This window comes from Taurulus bubalis, assembly GCF_910589615.1.
Source record: "Taurulus bubalis genome assembly, chromosome: 9".
Taxonomy (NCBI): Eukaryota; Metazoa; Chordata; class Actinopteri; order Perciformes; family Cottidae; genus Taurulus; species Taurulus bubalis.
The window spans coordinates 14763749-14786080 of record NC_136597.1 but is presented as its reverse complement, the minus strand read 5'-3'; the positions used below and the strand labels follow the sequence as shown (position 1 = coordinate 14786080).

Below are 22332 nucleotides of genomic sequence, written 5' to 3'. Positions count from 1 at the left end.
GGCTCCAGTTAATCTGCACAGTTGCAAAGGAAAACGAAACACAATCCAAAATCAGAGAATCCAAATGTGCACTTTTAGACACATTCAAGGCATACTGATGCAGTGTGATGGTCTGAATCAAATGAACTAAATGCAGAAGTTGGTCAGAAGCTTAACCACCATGGGACTTCTTTTGTAGCAAAGAACGTACCCCCGCCCAGCTGCCATTGGCTTTCCTTTAAGACCCATCCCCTTAGCCAGGTTAAGTCAAACAGCGCCAACTATCACTTTGTCCAAAGATCAGTGCCTGCAGATTGACAACATCAATTACACACTCAGCAGAACAATACCAGGATATGCCCACTGATCGCCTGGCTGAGTGATTAGTCTACACATACGTATCTGTATCGGCGCCAACCCAAACAGTTCTGTGGAAAACACGCTCACTAGAGATATCGCACGCAATAATACTGATGTGGTGGTGCACAAACACATGACTAAGCTTCGACAAAATAACATGTAAATTCACACACCCACTGGGAACGTATACAGATCAACACTCTCAAGTGAAAACTTCACCTACCATCTGGCCAAAAGACAAAGTATTGTGAATACAAATGTATGCCTATCCATTTCTGGCACCAATTTCTAACATTGTACTCTAAGGTGTTTTCATTAGACATCTCCTCAGGTTGCTGTTAGGTGGAGCTGTGTTGCAAATTACTGCACTATTGCACAATAACTATGATATAGTGTTAAGCTGTCAGGTGACAACAACATTAACAAGCGAGCCAGCACAGCCTGTAACTGTCCACTTAGTCCTGAGGAGCTAATCAGGCTCAAGTGAAAACACCTGTGTTGATGGGCCTTTGCTATAGGTGCTTTATTAAAAGCACATGCTGTTCCTAATAACATTAACAATGGAACAATGTGGAATTCAGCTGCATTAATTTTCCTACTGTGACATCACAATATCTGCCATGTTTTATCTGATCTTTGTAATGTTCCTCAATGTGCTTTACTGTTAATTATTGAACCTCTTAGTTGCTGCTGTTCTCGACCAGGTCGTCCTTAAAAGAGATCTTAGTTCAGTTTAATGTTGGTAATCAATGGTTGTGATGCAGTAATATATTATAATGGGTCACCAGCAAAAGTTAATCAGTCTTCAAGTATTTATATTCATAAGTACAGTTCTCTATCGTATTGTTAAGCATTAATAAATCCATTAGTTACCATTTATACAGTTCTATGCATCATAGATTGTGCCAAATGAACTGTCTGTGGATGTAAAATGTGCACCGCAGCAGAAATGGTTAGAAAGACCACAACACCAACATGCACACACTATGAATACCATGTACTACAAATAAAGTCAGACTGATGACTTGGATAAGGAGGTTGGTCACTTTGTCATACTCGTGCACCGTATTCATTCATGGACAGCATAATCAATCCATGAACGCGTCTTTCATATTCTGGGAGAATTACGTCATCGCACAGCCGAGGCTGCTGCAGGAATTTGCGGTCAAAAAACCCACCGCAGGCTGCTTCACAGGGCATTGTTGTCTGCAGGAAGGACACACGCTGAGCACAGACTATAGGTTCCCTATCAGAGCACTAGGCTACCGTTTAAAAAGGAAGTAATCAGTAATTTAATTTGGAGACACGAAAGATAGAAGTATATAACTTGTGTATTCGCAAATGCTGTTCCCCTCTATACGAATATGATCGCTATGGTAGTGAGGCAAAGGCCATACAAATGCTAAAGAATGTTAACATTTACATCACTGAAAAGTCCCACAAAAAGATCCTGCAGGAATATTAGGACTTTGCCGAATAAGTAAAGGTAATAAAAAACATAACATATATGGGCTATTTTAAGGAAGCAAACGGGAAACAACATGTTAAATAATAAAGTAACAAATACATTTGTAAGAAAAAAAAGAAAAAGAAAGGAGAAGAGAGAACAGCTACAGGAGGCTTTGCCTTTGCAGTCCGTTATGTGTGGGGGCGGACCACTACAGGCGCGCACAGCACGGCGCGCGCAGTGCTTGCGCGTCGGCAAATAACCTCATTCTGCATACTGACTGTTATTTAGAAGGTCTTCCATTCTACCGTAGATCTGAATTAGGTGATACCAGCAGAAGTGAGATCCATAGCCCAAGTACCGCCATGGCTGCGCTGTCGGGAGGAGAAATGTGCATCAAATACCTGATGTTTGCTTTCAACCTGATATTCTGGGTGAGTTTAAAGCGAGAATATGTAGTGTTCTCGTATACACATATGCATCATGTCTGTATATAATGTGTGTGGGTGAGCGATAAGAGCGAGCATGCGCGTTAGTGTGTGAGCAAGTTACTATAGTGAAGTAACTATGGCGTCCCAGATGCAGAATCGTAAGCGTCCTCGTTTGCTTATCACAGTAGGCTATATTCTGGGGTGCCATACGCATTCTTTCTGGCGCTGGCCACAACCAAACGCAAAGTGTCCCACTACGCATGGAGAGACCGAGCGGGTTGGAGGGATAATCCCCAGTGGCCAAGTGACCCAGTTCCACTGCGCAGACTTCACTCTGGAGTTTGCGCGCACGGCATTTTAATAATGGCGGGAGGAGAGGGGGGGGGGGGGGCACTTTATTGTGGTGAAGAATGATATACTGATATAATTATAATTATTAAGACGTCTGCTCCCAAATGTGATGTGAAGAGTTGCGCATGCGAGCCAGCCTGTGTGTGAATGAATCCTGGTTATCCCGTACAGGCTATTTGTGTCCTGCTAAGCCTGCAGGGTGTGTCTTGTTGTGACCGTTTGTTTGTGATCTCTGTATGTATGAGTGGTTTCGGATGGATGCTTTGCCCTTTTATGAACGTTTATAATGTGTGCAGCTATAGATAGAGCCATGGACAACTATATTCATTACAGGGGCATAGGGATTTCCCAATGTGTATATATGTGAGCGAGTGAGAAAGAGAGAGGGGAGGGGGAGGGTACCTACCATGCAACACAACCACAAAGATTAAAAAATGCAAAAACTGACAATTTGTAAAACCATGTACTGTAGTGCACTTCTTCTTGTCCATCATGCTCACACATCACACACACACACACGGTTATACATCTATAGATGTCCCCCATTTGGATTGAGCAGGAAGTGAAGATGACACACACTGGTCATAGCCCTGCTCATGCAGACACAAATCACATGACACAGCTATCTGATCTCAGCACTGTCTGGACACAACAGGAGCGTACAATTACATTTCTTTCAATAAAAGCAGCTTCTGGGAGTAGGAGTAGGAAGTATATACTTCAGCGCATTCTTTTAGCTATAGTCACACACAGTTTAAACACCAGAGCAGTACATAATCTGAGGTATACTCAGAAAAGGTTTTATGTCATCGTGCCTCAACAGAGCCCACTGTGCTGCTACCTCCCAGATTGTAAACCTGTACGCCTGCACAACCTGCATGAATGCAGTAGTTAAAGCCCCAAACTGTGCATGCATGGACATGTAACAAAAGAGAGGAAGGAACACAATTCCTATAACATTGAACTCTCTTGACACTCCCTATATCAGGTGATAGTTTGAAGGCGTGGTAAGGAAAATGCTTTCACTGTCCACCACCATTTTCAACTGACACCATTATGCTTGACTTCCTGTCTGGGAAGAAGTTAGTTATTACCTACTCATAGTGGTGCATTGTGTAGACGGAATCAGCATGACTGTCGCTGGGGGAATAAAGTGTGTGAAATATCTCATGTTTGTCTTCAACGCTTTCTTCTGGGTAAGTGTGCTTTACTTTTTTATGATTGTGTCTTCATGTGTTGTGTGCCATTGTGTGTGAGAGAACGAGAGAGAGAGAGAAAGAGAGAGAGAGAGAGAGAGAGAGCGAGGCTGAGAAGCTTCCTATTGTACATTCACTCTTTTGTGGTTTGCTCTAATCTAAACAATAGAACATAATAAAGATTATACAACAGAAAGTATACACAGTGAAAAAGCTCAAAAGAACAGTCAAATATACACAGAAACACGCACACCTACTGAATAAAACAGACTGCCATCTTTAGTTAGGCTCTCACAGTTAAATATTCACTGACCCGTCTATGCTGACGAGCCCTGTAAGGAAGGGCCTGTGTATCAACACGACACAATATGGCACCAGTGTAAAATACTGACTTTTGTGCATTTTTTTTCTCATGTTATGTAAAAAGACAAGTCCTGCAGATGCAATACCATGCATACATAATAACATGCATGCAGCTTTGTGTTGATGGAGGCACACGCTACTTTGTGTCAATATTAAATACATAATGCTGATGTATAAGGGAATGTGTGACCATTAAAAAGGCAAATTGACCTGGTTATACTCTCATGTCTCTCTTCTCTGATTGTGAGACTGGTCTTGTATTCTCGATAGACACATTGACATGCACACATGACAGTACGTCAACCTCCCCTTCAATGTGTTTTAATACCACTAGAGTGTCAATATCTGATTGGTGAGGAGTTACAAACATCTGCATCCAGACCTATAGCCATGATATCATGTGATGCAACATTTAAATGGTAATGAATTGTGATGTGTGTAGATGATTACCAATGTTTGTTCTATCGACATACAGTCGGATGTAAGAGTTGCTGATTGAGCATCGTCTTTAAATGGTCACTCTCACTTGATGTGCAGCCTCATAAAGCCAGCATATTAATTTACATTCTGGTGTTGGGAAAGAGTTAGATATGACACGAGGACTGTGGAAACCTCTTCCTGCACTGAGAACTGAAACTGAAAATCTGTTCGAGTGAGACCTGCAGAAGGCGTCCAGATTGGGCTTGTCAGTGCAAATTTGAAATGACAACTGGGAGCAGCTGATGAAAGAAGAGTTTAATTCAGACAGCAACAAGATAATTGTTATTTATTGGGTTGAAATCCTAACCTGCTAAATTAGTTGACAACATGCATAAACATGGAGAGGGCACTCTAGTAAGATTAATCCTGCTACTGTACATTTCAGACTGACAGTGTACAGTGTGCACAATGCATTTAGTGTGGTTATAACTAATTGCAGTGCTGTATGAGAAAATCTAAATGCTTTGTGTTTCAGCTTGCAGGCACTGCTGTTTTTGCTATAGGCCTATGGCTAAGATTAGACCCAAAGACCAAGGGCCTGTTTGAAGGAGCAGAGTCTCCATATGTGTTTTACACAGGTAAGAGGCTCTCAGTCCTTGAGCTGGACACATTTTGCATTATCATTGAAGCAAAGGTAAAAGTACAGTTTTGGATTATGTGAGCTCTGCAAAAAAAAGGACTTGTATTTATCTCTGATGTTCTCTATGTTCGTGTAGGTGTATATATCCTGATTGGAGCTGGAGCACTAATGATGGTGGTGGGTTTTCTGGGATGTTGTGGTGCCATCCAGGAGTCTCCCTGTATGCTGGGACTGGTTCGTACCACTTTTTTTCACTTCATGTAACCTTTGACTTAACTAACAGACAATTTAAACTCTATAGAAACCACAAACTTCTTTCTCCCTGTCTGAGTTGTTGTGTGTGTGTAGTCTCACTCACCAGCACTTGGACTTAATATGTAAATTAAACAAGTGTGGATTGTGGACTGATCTTGGGCTCGCTAAGAAATACGAGCTTCATTCATCAGTTTACTGAACAGTGTCAATGCCAGAGAAGAGTCTCTAGAGTTTCTTACATTTGTTCCCCTCCTCCCTCCCGTTCTGTCTAGGCCTAATCTTCTTGTACTAAATCTCTCAGGAGGAGGAGCCTATGTAAATTGGGTTCATACACTCAAATGACCTTACTTGTTCACACATGCGCGCAAAAGACAGGCGCACACGCATGCATGGAAGCACACCTTCACACAATCAGCTGAGTTTAATTCTGTCTCTCGGTTTTGCAGTTCTTCTTCTTCCTGCTTATCATATTTGCCATTGAGGTTGCGGCTGGAATCTGGGTATTTTCCAACCAAAGCAAGGTAACGTACATGTTTGAATTAGGTTACATTGATAGTTTTATTTGTATTAAAACCTAACAACACAGTCACAATCCCTGTACATATTTAAAGAAGTACTTCAGAGGCAAAACACCATGTTGAAAATAATACAAGCCACAAACTAAAATAAATCATAAAATGAAGGGTACAGCAATGCAAAACAAAGTGAGTTGTGTAAATATAAAATGATTGATCCTGGCTGCTTGCTGCTGTGTTGCAGGTGGTGAATGATATCACAACGTTCTACATGCAGACCTACAATAACTTCAAGGCAACAGGAGATGAGCGATTGAAAGAGACTCTGCGGGTGATTCAAACCGGGGTGAGCATCGTCTGTTCGTTATATTTCAGACCGACTCAGATCATATCTAAAAGGAATTTGGCAATACTTTTCAAAACTCCCCACAACAAGTATTATCCAGTGTGTATGATGACAAAGTTGCAGATTGACCTTCAAGGAAATGTTCAGCATTTTAGGAAATAAGCTCATTCATGTTGTTTGTTAGTGTACTTAGAGGCAGTTAGCTGTAAATACTGTAAGGAGAAGGCAACAGACTCCAAGCCTACCAGCACCTCTAAAGCTCACTGATGAACAACTTACTTGTTTAATTTGTGCACAAATAGTTATTTTAAAACATATTTTCGATGTCTTCCAATAGAGGGGTAACTAGTTGTTACATTTTATACATCCAGTATTTCTGTGAGGTGTCTCAACTGGTTGCCTTTTTAATGTGACGACAACTTTGGGGACAAAAAACAACAACTATTCCTTTAAAACATTTAGCATTAGATATTTTAGTTTTTTTAGTTTTTTTTCTTGTTTTAAAAGTCTGACTTTGTGTGTGTTTACAGCTGAACTGTTGTGGGCCAACTGGTTCTGTCGTAGAAACTGCCAAAGACACCTGTCCTCGGGGGGAGCCACTTGAGGTGCTCATTACGAAGGTACAACTACCCTCAACGCCTGTATAGATTGGATAACAACACAGCCAAGTACTTCCGTCAAGAGCTAAAGAAAGAAAAACAATCAATAAGAAACATCATCTCACAGACATACTTTCAGCTGAGAGCTTGAGAAATTACTGTTTGTTAAATGCACAATGATGGTCTGATGTGTGTCAGTAGTTTATTAGTCTTCCCTTTGCAATTCCCTCATGGACAACAATGGTTTACTGGAGCTCTCATGCTGCCTATGCCATACAACAAGTCATGTTTCGGCATAGATTCAGAGAAAATTGAAAGGAATTGTGCTTGTGTGTTGCAGAGCTGCCCTGACGCCATTGATGAGGTGTTTGACTCCAAACTACACGTCATAGGAGGAGTGGGCATCACCATCTGTATTGTTATGGTAAGCGTGTGATTAACTGTAACTCATTGAAGTTCAGTATCTGCTGCCCTGAAGGGTGAACGCAGTGCAGAAATAATGGAATACAAACACAAGCAACGTGCGTCTCCCTCTCTCTTATAGGTGTTTGGGATGATCTTTAGCATGCTCCTGTGCTGCGCCATCAGGAAGTCTCGGGAGGTGGTGTGACCCCCACCATCACATCGCAGAATCTTTGTTATTGTTGCATGATGTCATTCGAGTCACATGACTCCCCACTGCCAATAGTAACACTACTTGTTCAAGAAAACTAGGCTGGGTGCAGATATTTCAGATTATTACATAATCCATCAGATATATGCTGCTGACACTTAAGCCCAGTTTGTAATGTGGTTATTAGGCCCAACTATAGAATGGGTGTCATCTGTTCTTCAGTGGCAATTTAGTGCAGAAATGTGTAATTTTGTGGTCAAACGTGTAAACAAAAGATCATATTATTGTATATTGATCACACTTCTATTGCTATCACTTGGGGGTCACCTTCAAACAGAAGAGTCATGGATCAGGGCCATAATAAAAGGAAGCCACTACCACTTCAGCACAATACAGCAGCAGCCAATGAAATTATTTTTCTTACAATATCAAAGTCAAACCATGGTGACTATAGTAGCCAATTCAATGCCGAGCTGTGTACTGCAGTGAGTAGCATCTTAGTTACTCCATTGTGACATTTCATTTGTTCCCTTTTGTACTCACCCTTTACTAAAGTCGCCTTTGATTTTTGTCATGTTTTGTAAATGTCTTCTATTTTTTATTTATAAAAGATTCATGCACTTAGGTGATAATATAGTACATTTAATATGTTTAATATGTGGTTTGTATTTTATAATGTTTTTATTTTACAGAGATTGGGTTGATTTATACCATATGCACTACGTTTCACAGAGACAAATATTAATGATTACCAATTAAACCAAAATGTACTGACTGAGACGGCTGGGTGGAATTATATTATGGCAGGCAATCACACACACACACACACACAGAAAAAGCCAAATGAGCTGTAATGTTTAATTAAGCCTATTCTCAAAAGGTCTGTGAGTAAAGTTAATTAACTAGAAAGAAGAATCTTCACTATTAGTTTGATGGATTCACAAATGTTTGGCTCGGTATGTTAGAGTTAGCGTGTAAGATATAGGGAGCATGTCAGGTTTAGAAGGGCGTAGGAGCCTTGATAAGACTGAAAACAACCTCCAGGTTATTTTCCGTGTGCGCAGTGGGTACAAAAACATTCTGAATACTTAGCCCAGCTTTTTCCTCTTAGATATTTGTGACCATCAAGTGTGACTCATGTTTGATCCGACGCACAAAACAAGCCAAGAACTGTCTTCGTTTCTGAGTCATGCCGTCACAATTAAATGCGAAAAATCTGTGTTGAAAACTAGGTGCACACTGATTACAGTAAACAGCACAAATATGTATGATCGTTAATCAAGCAATTTTCAATGACTCACTATTTCACCAGAAAGAGGTGAAAATAGAGTTAGAGTTCCTCTGATTATAGCGCAAGGAAGTACAATTTGATTTGGTTGTTGACAGCCGGGTGTTGCCCTCTCAGACACCCTAACCCCCACGATATAGATAACGCTGATTATAAAATGGAGTGTGTATCTACGTGAGACGATGTCTCCATACTGTTCTGTGTGTGTGCCTTTTATGTAATATGTGTTGGCCAGGGAAAGAGAGCAGGAAGCTGAGATAAGAAAGAAATGTGGAGGAAAAAAAGGAACCCTAATGAGTCCAACATCCACATTTAATCACTCACACTACTTCACATTAACACAGTAGATAAAGACTAAATTATTTGAAAACAACGACACATTCTGTCCTGGACAGCGATCAACACTAAGATTTCTTTTATACTGTTATTGCCAAACCTAACCTTTATTCAGGACTAGTTGGTAGGGAAGCATGGAAACATGTTATTCGCCAATAAATTTAACCACACAAGAGTTCTGCCATGAAATGTAGTTTACTATCTCAGTGGAAGAACAAACTTGGTGTTCAAATACATATACACAAAATAAAGACTGGACATACAAAAAACGAAAATTACAAAAGATTTCCTCCTACTATATAGTAAGTATTGAGAGAAAATATGTTTATAGATTTAATCTCGGGACATAATACAATCTCATTCTTCAGCCTCGTCCTCCGAGTCTTCCCAGGAAATGTTTGGAAGTCTGTGTGACCGAGTGTGTAAAGCAGTGTGTGTGTGCAGCACGGTGTCCACACGGAGAAGACTTGAGACGCACTGCAGCACTGCCAAAAGCACCTGGTATTTACAGGAGACAGATTCAAGGCCCGAGTGCAACATAAAAACGTTTGGTGATGGGTCAGCTTCTCCACAACAATGCTTGGTTAGTGTACCCTCCTCTAGGGGGCATTCCCTTTCATCCCCAACCTGCATGAGGATTGTGTTGTGTTCTTGTTTGTGTGCGAGGCTGAAAGGGCTCGAATGATTTTGAATACAACTCAGGAGTCTGGTTTGAGTCTGCAGGAAACGTCGTGGACTGTGGGAGTAAAGCTGTCGTGGCACGCTCAGTAGAGCATTTGCCAAGAGCTGGGAAACAGCAGGGACACCCATAATTGTGTCATCAGAAAATGAGCAACTGCTGCCATGTAGCAGGAGGGCATGGTGTAAGAGAAACTCAAATGTCCCACCAGCAGGTATAACACAGCCTGGCTCCAACACAAACTGCTTGAAGGGAATTGCATTGGCGATCTGACTGTTCGTATATAAAGATGCGCTTTTGTTTGACTGCAAGGTCCTCTTCGATGCCGTAGTTGCAGTGGTACCAATGGGCTCCCAAGTTGAAAGAAGCATGCGGATAGCATCTCGAAGCGCACAAGCATACTGGTCAGTTTGCCCGTCCCCCAGGCCACAAACGACCAGACTACAGGGTTCAACAGTGACACTCTCCTCTGAATCATGGAAAGCCACATGGACATACCTGTGGAAGAGAAAAATGTTAACTTCCATAAATCAAAGCCTGATACAAGTATGTGTAAACCAATATTCATTGTACCATATGTGTGACGTTGCTTATACACAGTGTATGAGAGAGAAAGAGAGAGAGGATGCCATACCTATGAGCTCCCAGCAGTATTGGTTTGCAAAAGGTCAGTGTAGCAACGTGCTCTGGTTCAATCATCCAACAGACTCCGACAGGCGTGGCCCCACTTAGCCTTGCAAAGAGAGACAGCTCATCTTCACTGACACACTCCACAATGGACATCTCTGCCTGTGCAGCTAAAGCCAGGACAGCAGCAGACTGTTTCACTGCAGACAGGAGCACAGAGACACCCAAACTCTGCAGGTTCGCAATGATTCCCTCCAGTGACCTTTCTGCCCAGGCGCTAAACTGCACAATATTTCTCTGCATCCCTTGCTCTCCACACCCCAGCTCCAGCACTTCTTCTGCACGGAGCAATTTTGGCTGCAGGTACCCTGTGAAAACGACAGCTTTAACTGGCTGGGGGTCAGTCTGAGGGCAGTGTGCAGCAAAGTCCCTGTGAATGACTTGCCCCTTAATCAAACGTGAACAACTAATAGGGAAGCCTGACACAGGTGTGTGCAAGGCAGCCAAGTTGTCATTTACAAAGTGAAGTGATGAGGAAGGTAAGTCATTTTCAATCTTCCAGTGAGTGAGAAATTCACAGGTGAGGTTGCTCATGAACTCACAGTGGGTGCGACCCAGGCGTGAATAAAAGAAGGATGCCAGCAGATGTTGAACACAGTGATTGTTTGTGTGTGCTTGTAATTGTGTTTTTGCAGTAAAATCCTCCCAAGAAAGACGGCATCCATACGGGACCACTCCGATGGCAATAAGATCATTCAGCTCCTCCAATGCAAATGCCAGCATTTTGTCAGCCAGGTGCCTGGCAGTGGCAGCCTGTGCCGCTGCCTTGGAGTTATAGGTGTGAGACACATTAGGCTCCTTACAGGCTGTTGTATGAATTATCCGTAGTAATGACGCCATGAGTAGTATAAATGTCTTGGATCCATCACCTGTTACAGTGCTGTGTTTCAAGACACACTCCACCACCATCCTAAAATGAAAAACACACAGCTAAATCACAGGACAAAATGACCCTTGAAAAAGACTATAAAGGTGAAATAGTAGTTTGTGTATGTGTGTGTGTGTGTGTGTGTGTGTGTGTGTGTGTGTGTGTGTGTGTTACCTGGCCAGTGGATGCTCCAGTCGTAGTGCAGTGAGAATGCGAGTCCCACTGCGGCTCAACATGGCTTGTCCTGTGTCTTGTGTGAACAGCACCTGTCCTCCTTCAGGGCCAAAACTGCGGCGGACGACTGACTCCAACACACACACAGTCTGCAGAACATGTTCCAGATGAAGACGCTCCACCGGCGGCATCACCACACCCTGAGAGGCACACATTCAACTATCAATTGCAAAAAAATAAATATACATTTAAAAAATAGGCAACAGACAGTATTTTTTTTTTTATTTAGCGTCACAGGCAGTATTCAGATAGAAGTTTTTGGCTTATGATGAAAAGCAATATATATTATTATTAATATTATCATTATTGTTAATTAATTACTACCGGTTAAGAGCGCCCGGAGTATGCATTACTTATAATAAATAATGAATTACATATAACTATTTCTACTAATATCTATTCACTATATAATATACATCCACTATATACAACATAAACAGTGATTTGCAATTATGAAATCATGATGTCATGTATTATTCAATATAGTGTATGTAGCCGACACACTTAATGTACGTTACACTATATAATGCATGCATGACGTGTGTTGTGGTACAGTCTGTATAGAGGCATAACATGTATCTTTAAGCAACAGTCTGTGTGTCTCTGATAACCGGTGCACTACCTGTAACCAGCTGGATGTCACCACACAAATGCGTTTGAGCGCAAATCACCGATTTCAACGTAAAGTTACGTAGATGACGTCAGCATGTTATCCGCTTTCTGGTTCGTTCGCTGTACGAAGTGAACTAACGCAAAGCGGCTGAACTCATTTTATCACGCAGCATACACACGACTTAAAAGCACAACTTTCTACCTGCCAGACAAATAAAAACAAGCCGTTTCTTCCCCAGAATGTGATATTAATCTGAGAGAACTCAGCCTCAGTCCAGCAGGATCGCTGTATCCGAGACGAGGCTTCTTCGGTGGTTCGTGACGTCGTCGTAAATTAGACATAAATGACTACTGCCACCTAGCGAGTGGGTGTATGAGCTGTTTTCTATCCCGACAACCAACATCATTATTGTACATTGATTTACATATGTAACAGTGTTCTTGGTACATATACTGTGTACATTTTACGCAGCAGTGTATGTCCAAAAGGGATGTTTCCTTTTTACACTCAGGATTATTACAATGTGACGACATGCTTCCTGGACTGTTATGTGACTTTATAAACCAGTGTGGATGTTTGCATGAACAAGTTGTTTGTTAACATCATATCTCCTTTCACTAACTGATATTATGGCTTTACAGGGCTGATAATAGTGGGGCTATGTGTAGATAAATATGTAAGAAAATCTGCAGCACAACTATTACAGTCTATTACAGTAAAAACCTAAAACAAAAACACAGAGACAATAAAATGACGGCTGAATTCCATTTAGGTGGTTAAGTTTAATGGCTACTGTGCTATTGCATGTGGGCACAAAGTTGCACTGTCATGGGTTGCTGGGATACTCAGTTCATGTTATTAGTAACACCTGTGTTTTTTTTGGGTCACTAAACACATGTGCAATGGCTATATGTTTTTCTCCAAATGAAAATCCGATTATATTTAGGAAATTAGGAAAATTTATTTTGCAGACATCTTTAGTTGAGTTCAGAGCTAATAACCACAACAACATATATTGAATGATATTTGTAACTGATTCAAATTGTTTGTCTCCATATGTGATGACCCTTTTGTCAGCCTGAACTGTCTTGTTGTTATTATGTTTATATATAATTGGCTCCCAGGCCTCCCTTCTAAAATACATCATATGTCTTAATGGGACCTCAAAAATAAATGTACTGAGCCCAAAATGTCAAATCCAGATTTAACCATGAGCTTGAGTTAGCTAGCCTTCAGACGGCGTCGTAAAAACAGCAAATAGCGCACTTGAATGAGTGATAATCCAAATTGTTCAAAAATGTTTGTCATAAGAAAAATAAATAGTCTATATTTAAAAAGTCACAGACAGAGGTTATGTTGCGCTACCACTCTACCCCTGCCCATTCCCCTCCCCCTATATGTCCCTCTGTCTCATCCCTCCTTCTCTACAGTATCTCTGTGCATCTCTGGTACCTCAAGGTGAACGGGGCGGGGCCGGAACTTGATCTCCGTGTTGCTGCAGAAACCACATCCTTACATTCTAAATCAGGCAACATCATCTATACATAGACAATATGAGACAGTTCTGCAGCTACTGCCAGATGTACAGATGCACACACACTAACACACATACAGAGCTGTCCACTCTGAATGTAAATGTCCTCTATTGCTGAATTCTCACTATGCTAACGAGCCTTTAAAAAGCCATGTCACTACACTAATGAATATGCATCATTGGCCTGCTGAGGGTGACCTGTAGGAATGGGGACAGAGGTCACAAGAAGTGGGGAGTCAGACGTACGCACCCATGCTCCCTTGAGACCTGAATTGACAGGAAAGAACAAATTCTCAAGGAACACACACACACACACACACACACACACACACACATACACACACACAGAGGGAAGCAACACAAGTTGACCGAGCTGCAACGCCACCTATCCCAACCCTATCTTGCCCCACCCTCTCTCTCTCTCTCTCTCTCACTACAGCTTCCATACACCTGCACTCTTCTTCTTGATGTCTAAGAACTGGTAATAGAAAACTCTTCCCTACGTCACTGTTTTGCAACGCTTCTCCTGCCCTCTCTGGTCCTCTCCGGCCCTCTCTGGTCCTCTCTTGTCCTCTCATCTTTTATCATCCTCTTCCACTTCCCTGTAAAGAAAAGGAGTACCTGTGAATCTGGACATTACTGCGTTGGACGACTGAATACAGGTAAGTTTCTGGATCCTTTTGTTCAATTGTTTCATCAAAGAAAAGTACTTGGATGTATTTTTCTCTCGACTGTGCTGCGTGTAACCGTGCATAAACCCATGATCGCAGATAAATTATATTAATCAGGTCTGCGCTGGTCATTCTGGTGTTTACCGGATACAACATTATCATGGGTAAATTTCAGTTATTTTCTTTGCTTCTACTGAAAGATTCATTTTTTCTGAAGGTTGAAAAAAGATCCGATGTCAAGCTAAAGACAAAGCTCTCTAAAGTTGTCATTTTAAAGGTAAAGAGCTGCAACGTTGCAGTGGCACTATATTCCATATGCTGTAATGAATTTGTAACCTTTTTAGATCAGGTGTAGAAATAGTTTAAGCTGCATTGACAACTGAAGTTAAGGGACGTTATGATGCGGATGAGTCATTCGTTATATGGTGCGGATGTGCAGATGTGTGTGTGAGAGAAAAATGCAAATTTTGACAATTTAAACATTTATGTTTTGTACTGACACATGAAAATATGAAAGCTGTGAATTATTCATTATAATTCATTTCTTAATTACACTTTCACAAAAGCACATCAGAATCAGAAAGAATGCTTGACAACATGATCAGTGTTAAAGACTTGTAAAATGTGAGACATGCTGTTGGTATCATTTAAGTTTCGTTGGATGTATCTTGAATTCTTCTTCTCGTGCAGCTGTTAGTGAATCAGTGGTGGTTTCTGTCTTTTCAGAAAAAAGCAGACATAAACTGAGATCAGTGTTCGATCACAACCCCAGATACTCAATACCTGTGATGTCTGCAGAATAAAAAGATTACTCCCAAGTGCAAACGATTTTTGCGCTTGGGAGTCAAGTCTCGTCAGTGGGACTTTTCTTCTTGACCTTGATCCATGATTCTCACCCCTAGCAGCTCACTGTGGAACAGCAGCAGTCCACGCGTGACGCTTCCACCTTGTCCCCTTCCTCTCCTCCGTCCCTCTCCCCTCCATGTCAGCAGCTTTCATAGAGACAGCTGGTTGCATATCCTCTGTTCAAGTGCCAGGGCAGCAGAAACAAGTCATTTGACACTGATGGTCATACAGTGTCTATAAGCAGATTATTGCTACAAATACATCTGATCAATAGCATTTATGGAAACTCTGCTCTGGTGTGTGTGCGTTTATGTGGTCAGTTGGGATGGATCAAATGTAATCTTTTGCACATTTGGAGGGGATTTACAGGTTTGCCTATTTCTGTTTTGTTGAAGCGTAATGTTCCATAATTTGCACAAGTTCAAAGCTGAGACAATATCTTTCTGTATCTCCGTCTCTCCACCAGTTTAATTCCGGATCTGTTGTCACTCCTCAAATAATGACTGGGAACCGTCGAGCTTCCCCAGCTTCACAAGGCACCCCAGCTCTCCCAACCCACTTGCCAAATGCAACAACCTCTCCAGGCCAAAAGCAATCTGGAGGCCACAGTCACAACAAGTTCATGAATGAGCACAGCATCCCCAGTAAGTCAGACATCTAAGTCATTCTCAATCCCTGTGGACCTTTAGGCAGGTCAGGTATAATGTAAACGTGTACAATCATGCAAGGGAACTGTTATGGTGCAGTTATTACACTTTGCATCTCAAAATATATTTGTGTAAAATATCCATCACCAAAATCTGTAGGTTTTTGTAAAGCATGTGAGGCATCAATGAACGAGGAAGGGTCACACTGCATATGAAAAGCCAGACAAGCATTTACTCAAATAAAATATACATATACATGTTGATTGGATTGCATTATCGGTTCATCTTTTTTTCACAAGTTCAGATGTGCCAGAGTTGTATGCATACTGCTGGTAATGCTATGTGCATTTATAACAGAGAAGCAAAACTGCAAGTCATGAAAAATGAAATGTTGTATTTGAATATGTCAATTGATATCACAATCATATATTGCGTCAACAATGATGACACATGATAAGACCGTAGAATATATTGCAATCTAGCATTACACCACAGCAAAGCAAATATGACTTAAGTACAATAGTATTGGATTGCATTGCATTCCCCAGTGTTTCTGACTACCTTTATGTTTGATTACCCTGTCTGTGTTTTCAGACTGTGTGAGAATAGTTTTTTATCTTGAGGTGAAATTGAAGGGTAACATCTGGAACACTGTATTCTAGTGGCTGACTAAAACAGTATGTAAATCAAATGCATATCATCGTCTATGTTTGTGTGTTTTATGTGGATTTGCAGTGCCATCATGGGCTGTTGCTGCCCTCTGCATCGTGAGTTTGTGCGTGGTGCTGTCGTGTGCTGTGTGTGTGTGGAAGAAGTGCTTGAAAAAGAAGGACAAGGACAAAGAAAAGGACAAGAAAAAGGAAAAAGAGAAGAGCAATGGCGGCTTTGACACTGAAATGGATGGAGGTTACAGCGAGGTAAGCTACAGCGCACACACACACAGACAGACACACAGTCTCCCCTTGCAGATGTATTGTCCTTGCAATGTATCACAGTCCTGACATCCGGGTCACCCAGGACTAGTAAAAGTGTCCCTGTGTGTTAGGACTAATGGATGTTTTGCACATTGTTCACATTGTAGTAAAGGTTGATGTCAAAGATGAGTTGTTGTCTTCAAGGATGGTCACATTTAAACACAGTGAAGGTGTAAACATGACTGTTTCATTTAAACAATAGATTAACTTTATATGGCAACTTTATCTTTGTTTAATTACCTCTAGATGTGTAAGGCTACACTGCAGGAACAACACACACACAGCTGCTCCACAAGCTGTGAGACAGAAGGTCTTCATTGATGCCTTGTAAAGCTGTATTTTTTTACCTGCATGTGATTTGTGTGCGTCTCTGTATGCTTGCAGCCGCTGAAAGATGAAGGTGACAACAAAACAGAGCTGTCAGATAATGAACCCAAGGATGAGGAGAAGCTGGGCAGACTACATTTCACATTAGACTATAACTTCACAGATAATACGGTGAGATGCTGCTTTTCACTATGACGTGTTTTTGCCCACAATCTGTCAATTCTAAAATGGCACCATTCTAATACTTCTCCTGTCTCTTATTAATTTCCTTTGCTATCACATTCTAGCTGATAGTCGGCATCTTGCAGGCTGCTGAACTTCCTGCAATGGATGTGGGCGGTAGTTCTGACCCCTACGTTAAACTCTATCTGCTCCCGGACAAAAAGAAAAAGTTTGAAACCAAAGTTCATAGGAAGACTCTTGAACCCACCTTCAATGAGACTTTCACATTTAAGGTAAATTGATCAATACAAAGTAAAATATTGTTACCACATGACAAATGATATGTTTCAAGTTATTGTCTTTGAATTGTGTTCTGTAGATACCATACACCGAGCTAGGCGGGAAGACACTGGTGATGACCGTGTACGACTTTGACCGTTTCTCAAAACACGATGCCATTGGAGCTGTGAAGATACTGATGAGCGGTGTGGACTTCAGCCAGTCTCTGCAGGAGTGGAGGGATCTGCAGAAGGCAGAGAAGGAGGAGGTGGGCACGCACAGTGAGAGAGGAAGAGTTGAACTTGAAAAAAGGGATGCAAAAAGTTGCATACGATAAAAGACATCTTGATTTTAGATTTTCCGTGGGAAACACTGGATCCCATTTGACTTAATAGTGTATTTCTTTGTGTTTAGAGAAAAAGGTAGCAGATGCTTGACGTCTCTTTGGCTTGAGCAAAATCACATACTTTCTCATTTTGATATTTGCACATACATTTGCAGGCAATTTCCCAACAACATCCTTAATTCTTTTTCTCTGTATTATTAGAGTGAGCGGCTTGGAGACATATGTTTGTCCTTGAGGTATGTGCCTTCTGCAGGGAAGCTGACGCTGGTGATTTTGGAGGCCAAAAACCTGAAGAAAATGGATGTGGGTGGATTATCAGGTGAGTCTAGCAGTAAAAAAAAAAGTGTTTCCATTAGTTTTAAGTTTAAGCCCCATGTCAGGCTATTAATGTGCTGAATTTGTTTTAGTATAGGCAACCACAGTAAAGTAACACTTTTTAAAAATAATTTAATTTATTACTTTTCAAGTAATACATTTAAAGAAAAGAAAATTTAAATAATGTGTGCAGACAGATCTTTAGTTATTTTATCATAGACTAGACTCAAGCGCTAAATAGCCTTGAAGTGTTAACTCTGGTTGAGCATTAAGACCTTAGAACTGCTTTTCAGTGGTGTGTCCAGAAGCAGTTTCAAATTCATGGAAACTGTCAGGAGCTACAATAACAGATGTTGCATTTCACTGATGGAGTAACTGCAACAGGGCCAGGCTGTGAGTCTGTTGCTCTGACGTAAAACCTCTCTGTTCTCTCCGTCAGACCCTTATGTGAAGATCCACTTAATGCAGAATGGAAAAAGACTCAAGAAAAAGAAAACAACGACAAAGAAGAACACATTAAACCCTTACTACAACGAGTCTTTCAGCTTTGAAGTGACATGTGAACAGATAGAGGTACATATATTTGTTCACACACACACACAAATGCAATTCATTCATCAGAAATTTCAATAATTTTCTTTGTGTGTATTTTCATTCCTAGAAGGTGCAGGTAGCGGTGACTGTGTTGGACTATGATAAGATTGGGAAGAATGATGCCATTGGGAAAGTGCTGCTGGGAATTAACAGCACTGGAACTGAGCAACGCCATTGGGAAGACATGCTGGCAAACCCTCGGAGGCCAATAGCCCAATGGCATAGCCTCAAAATGGAGGATGAAATCAACGTCTTAATTTCTAAAAAAAAATGAAACTGTGACCCCTGGTTTGTTGGGATATGACATTGCAGCATTTACCTGAACTACTTCCAAATGATGTTCCTAACTCTCCCCTAATTCCCCAAAAGAACCCTTTAAGCTCCTTAACTCTGTGAACCTAACCAATAATACCCTGTTTTACCCTTGACATTATGCAAGTCACTCTTATGGACTTGAACCCTTCTTCCTTCAGTAACTTCCTCCTACTGCATATACCTAAACTGCAACAAAGACTTTTAAGATGTATGACTATGTACAGTGCTGTTAAACCAGATGAGATGTTTTTGAATTTGAGTGTCTTTCTTCTGTTCTGTGTTGATGTCAGCTACACCTGATATACAACATAATTATATAACTGTTGCCTTTTACTATAATAATGGGTTGTTACCAATTCCTTTAACAGAAATGTATGTACTCTAAATTTCCATTTTTTCTAGCAACATCTTACAATTTATTGGTGGACGGTAGGTGTGGTCATACTTCATAACACAAAGATACAGAGCCTGAAGTGTAGATGGCAACATAGGATAGATTAAAGACAAATCATTCGGTTCAGGATGTGTTCTTCCTCAGATCTTGTGTCCAGCTCTGTATAGGCTGAACAATATAAGAGGAATAAGAGAGTCAATAAGCATTATAAGACTCATAATAATATTACTATTGGGCTATTCTGCATTGGACTGTGTTATATTGTGCAGATGCTGCTTTTATTACGTCTGCACCAGGGCACTGTGGTCAGTAACATGCATATGCTTTGATGACAATCAGAAATCCTATTTCCAAATGTGGCAGTTATTTAAGTTACATACTGAGTTAGTTAATAGTTTACCATAGGACAGCAACTCAGAACTGCGTAGCTACCGAGTTTCAAGGCATGTGGCAAGATGAGGTTTTATAAAACAAATATATATAAATACAACCTCATGCCTTTCACCAACATAAACATTGATTAAATACATTAAGAATAGACGATACTTTTGCCTTACTACTTTTGCACGCTGCCCTTTTTTTCTGTGGCTTGGTAAAAACGACCTGGCTAGTTTTAGTTCACCTAAACCCCACGTTAGTTACCTACTATTTAGCCAGATTAGTTCCAAAATGATAGTTGTCAGAAAAAAAAAAAAAAAAGCTTGGGTTAAGTGACTTGGTTAGCTTGGTTATTTATTCCGTTAAACTAAACTTTTTTAATTAGGCAGGCTGATTGCTAAACTAGCTAGTTAAATGTCCAAAGATGAACATAACTAACGTTAACTGTAGCTTAACGCGTCGTTACAATACTTCTTTAAATTGGGGAAAACAACAGCTTCACCAATAATTTGGTTTGAGCCAAACTAAGTTATCTTATGTCCAGCAATGTTGGAAATTCGCGGCCCTCTGTTTTGCTCGGTTACGTCATTGGTGTGACCCCCGGGTCACGTCGCACCCGGATATATCACCGTAAATATGGAGGTGACACCTCCGCGATGGTGCGGCTGACCTCGGGTCTCTCACAGAGGCGAGTGACCACAGACCTGTCTGCTGGCTGCGGGTGTTGGAGTGACGGAGAGCAGCGCGCGCGCTCACCTGCCCACACAGGTGCTCCTCGTCATCTGCTCAGGGGGGCTGTCGCCACCAGGTAGGTTTCACAGGTACGACCGAGCATCGTCCCGGTGCGACCACACGTCTTAAACCCTTTCCTCCCGGGACCATTGAAATGCACCGTTAACGTTTCGACGGAACTTCCTTTCGGACTCTGAAATGAACTTAAAGTGGACAGTGAAACGATTTCTTCTTATGTCGTTATCAATCTCCCACTTGTTGTTACTTGAGGGTGAGTTTGACAGTTTTACTTTTCTCCAAAAATGTTATGATAGTCTTGCAATAAAGTTACTTATATACGCACGTGAATTACATTTAACAACGTACAGGTATATAAATAGGTCTACCAAAAGTAGTAACTATTCTTTACATTGTTAAGTCACATAGCCTTGTTTTAAAAGCTAGTTTTTAATATGATTGATGAAACCTTTCTTTCTCTTTAGTGGTCATTTGCTTTTATACATGTCATAAAGCACACGGCTCTCCCTTACTTTCCCTTCATATTGTTGTTTCCTAACATGGCATCTAACTGCTAAATCATTACAAATGACATAGAATTACTCAAATGTTTCTGAGAGGACTCTTCTTGATCTACATTTAGCTACATTGCAACAATTATAGATAGACAGATAGATATATACTTTATTAATCCCTAAGGGGAAATTTGTTATTTGTTAAATTTATTATTTTAGAATAGATAAATAACCGATACACATTTTAAATGTATATTAAAAATCGTATAACTTTGTGTTTAGGAGCTCAGAGTCGACTTTCAGTGGCAGAAGGAAGAATACAGAGGTAAATACAAGGAAGGAATGGGGAAAAAAATATTACCTGACATTACTAGTGTGGCCAAAATATAAGTAATATTGTGAAAAAAAACATTACTTGTATGATATTTCACAGGTCATCCTCACACAGACCACTGTCTGTGATGCATTTGCACTTTCTGGTTCTGTCACTAGAGTGTGTGGCAGAGACGGCATATGAGTGTGTTTGCAAGTGCACTTGTGCATGCAAGGGTTCAGTTAAGAATAGTGTGTAGTCTGAATTCAAGTGGTGTAAAGTGCACTTAAGTCTCCCCTCTGACTGTTTCTTCCCACTAATGTGCATGTTTGTGTGTGTGTGCAGAAGGGCTAATGCACTCCGGAGGAAACGGGATCTCCTCGGGGAGGAGGTTGGTACACTACACCTAAGAGAACCAGAGGAGTTCAGGGCACCCACAAGCGCACAACACCCTAACCGCACAAAGCTGTCTTTGTAAAGAATGAGACACACATACACTTTCTCCCACTCAACCTGACGCAACTTTTAACTTCCAGCAGCAAGTTACCAACGGTACAGCGCTGTGTCACTGATGGTGTTCATCAGTGACACAGCTTTAGACTTGTTTAAGGAACTACTCTAAGCGTTTATTGTTCATTGTTTTCCAAGACATACAGACCGCTGCTGTCAGAGGGTACTCTGTCACGCAGCCTTTTACACAACTACACAGCCAGAGATTCCTCTTCAGGTAAATATGCTACTTATGAAACAACCCATTCACAGATGCTTAACAC

At 41.0% G+C, this 22332-nt stretch overlaps 4 protein-coding genes across 6 annotated transcripts in view; 3 read left to right on the top strand and 1 right to left on the bottom strand.

The window, feature by feature from the left end:
- The first annotated feature begins 2125 nt into the window (after positions 1–2125).
- On the top strand, positions 2126–8290 carry cd9a (CD9 molecule a). 3 transcript variants are annotated; one of them, XM_079223700.1, is made up of 8 exons: positions 2126–2220; positions 5083–5185; positions 5324–5421; positions 5889–5963; positions 6202–6303; positions 6834–6923; positions 7243–7326; positions 7447–8290. In XM_079223700.1, the coding sequence occupies exons 1-8, from the start codon at positions 2152–2154 to the stop codon at positions 7510–7512; spliced, it is 687 nt and encodes a 228-aa protein (XP_079079826.1). In that variant the 5' UTR covers positions 2126–2151; the 3' UTR covers positions 7513–8290. The 3 variants fall into 3 exon arrangements, with proteins under 3 accessions (XP_079079826.1, XP_079079828.1, XP_079079827.1); XM_079223701.1 differs by lacking the exon at positions 2126–2220 and adding an exon at positions 3651–3764; XM_079223702.1 differs by lacking the exon at positions 5889–5963.
- Positions 8291–9282: 992 nt separating this feature from the next.
- On the bottom strand, positions 9283–11762 carry bbs10 (Bardet-Biedl syndrome 10; the record flags this gene model as incomplete). The annotated part of the gene is made up of 3 exons (XM_079223697.1): positions 9283–10316; positions 10453–11415; positions 11548–11762. The coding sequence occupies 3 exons, from the start codon at positions 11760–11762 to the stop codon at positions 9497–9499; spliced, it is 1998 nt and encodes a 665-aa protein (XP_079079823.1). The 3' UTR covers positions 9283–9496.
- A 4008-nt stretch (positions 11763–15770) lies between these two features.
- LOC306741417 (synaptotagmin-1-like) lies at positions 15771–19189 on the top strand (the record flags this gene model as incomplete). Its single annotated transcript, XM_079223698.1, has 8 exons — positions 15771–15915; positions 16654–16835; positions 17277–17390; positions 17507–17674; positions 17761–17928; positions 18208–18325; positions 18761–18894; positions 18983–19189. The coding sequence occupies 8 exons, from the start codon at positions 15771–15773 to the stop codon at positions 19187–19189; spliced, it is 1236 nt and encodes a 411-aa protein (XP_079079824.1).
- Positions 19190–20932: 1743 nt separating this feature from the next.
- The window catches only part of otogl (otogelin-like), a gene marked incomplete at both ends in the record, with an annotated part of 28025 nt that continues 26625 nt past the window's right edge, over positions 20933–22332 (top strand). The window contains 4 exons of the mRNA XM_079223317.1: positions 20933–21005; positions 21529–21571; positions 21905–21950; positions 22208–22286. Of these exons, the coding sequence (XP_079079443.1) occupies positions 20933–21005; positions 21529–21571; positions 21905–21950; positions 22208–22286 (241 nt within the window). The remainder of the gene's footprint in view (positions 21006–21528; positions 21572–21904; positions 21951–22207; positions 22287–22332) is intronic.

What these genes read in the sequence shown, in the direction of transcription:
- cd9a (XM_079223700.1), top strand. Translation starts at nt 2,152, where the DNA reads ATGGCTGCGCTGTCGGGAGGAGAAATGTGCATCAAATACCTGATGTTT. An exon ending in TCCATATGTGTTTTACACAG is followed by an intron (nt 5,186 to 5,323) that starts GTAAGAGGCTCT and finishes ATGTTCGTGTAG; the next exon opens with GTGTATATATCCTGATTGGA. An exon ending in TATTTTCCAACCAAAGCAAG is followed by an intron (nt 5,964 to 6,201) that starts GTAACGTACATG and finishes GCTGTGTTGCAG; the next exon opens with GTGGTGAATGATATCACAAC.